We start from the raw sequence: 1,078 nt of genomic DNA, 5'->3' as shown, positions 1-1,078 counted from the left end.
GGTGCTTTTTATTTAACTTCTTTTGGACTGATGCATGCAACACCCGCTGAGTGCCATTAAACAGCTTGAAATTTTTAATATAACTCCGACTGGATTTGTCTGAAAAAAGAAAGTCATATACACCTAGGATGACTTGAGGGTGAGTAATTTATGGGCTAATTTTCATTTTTGGGCGAACTAACCCTTTAATGAAAAAAAATCTAAAACTCATTTAGCCTTTCTAAACAGCACATTATTATGAATCAAAACAAATAAAAAAGAAAATCAGAATGTTTACATCTAAATACTGTCTGACGACTCTCCTCTTGACATCGTAAGTAAGATCTGCATTGGACAGGTTGTTCGTCAGGTAGTCCAGTGTCTGCCGTGGGTTAAAATGCACATTGGCCTTCCTGTTTACAGCCTTATCATAAACCTTTGCAGATTCCGTAGGTGAGTACTTCTGAATTTTACTGCAGGAAGAGACAAAGAGGCATTTGTTATGGAGCCAGTGACCATTAAGGTCATGTCAGACCAGAATGCGTTTGGACCAGTGGGTAAAGCTCACCTGTCAGAGAAGCCGTAGAGGTTCTTAAGGTGCTGCTTGAGCATCAGGAGCAGCAAGATGCCCTGAGAGGCATTGGCAAAATCCAGTAAGGGCTCGGGGTTGTCAGGTAGACGCTGCATGACCTTGTCTACGTCCTCCAAGTCGAGGTCTGAATCTGAGTCAGAGTTCACTGCAGCGGATCGTCTGGGTTTCTTGGGCCGACGGATGACATCATCGCTGCTATCACTATCACTACTGCTTCCTCTGCTACTCTCATCCTCTTCCTCAGAGCCATATTTTTTCCCTCGTTTTTTCTTCTTTTCCCGTGGTCTAGGCTCTTTTAGCAAAGACTGTAATACAAGGCAAGATTGTTAGAAAACTGAATGTCAGCTCTCAAAAAAAAAAAGGGAAAAAAAGGGTGGTGCAACCCTGTTATCAAAATTGACTAATTTTAAAAGCTGTTATTATTCATTAATAAAATAAATACAAATTTTAACAATAAAATTAAAAGTACTAAAAATCATATTTGTTAAATGAAATAAAGCTATATAA

The 1,078-nt window shown here is 39.2% G+C and overlaps 1 protein-coding gene across 1 annotated transcript in view; it reads right to left on the bottom strand.

Moving 5' to 3' along the window:
• The window catches only part of nipblb (NIPBL cohesin loading factor b), a 37,765-nt gene that overhangs the window by 2,903 nt on the left and 33,784 nt on the right, over positions 1–1,078 (bottom strand). The window contains exons 44-45 of the mRNA XM_016440489.1: positions 548–876; positions 278–452 (exon numbers count right to left, since the gene is read on the bottom strand). Coding sequence (XP_016295975.1) covers positions 278–452; positions 548–876 — 504 coding nt within the window. The remainder of the gene's footprint in view (positions 1–277; positions 453–547; positions 877–1,078) is intronic.

Source organism: Sinocyclocheilus anshuiensis, unplaced genomic scaffold (assembly GCF_001515605.1).
Source record: "Sinocyclocheilus anshuiensis isolate Anshui unplaced genomic scaffold, SAMN03320099.WGS_v1.1 scaffold315, whole genome shotgun sequence".
NCBI classification, from domain to species: Eukaryota; Metazoa; Chordata; class Actinopteri; order Cypriniformes; family Cyprinidae; genus Sinocyclocheilus; species Sinocyclocheilus anshuiensis.
Note: the sequence above shows the minus strand (reverse complement) of the source record. Positions and strands in the feature narration are given on the sequence as shown.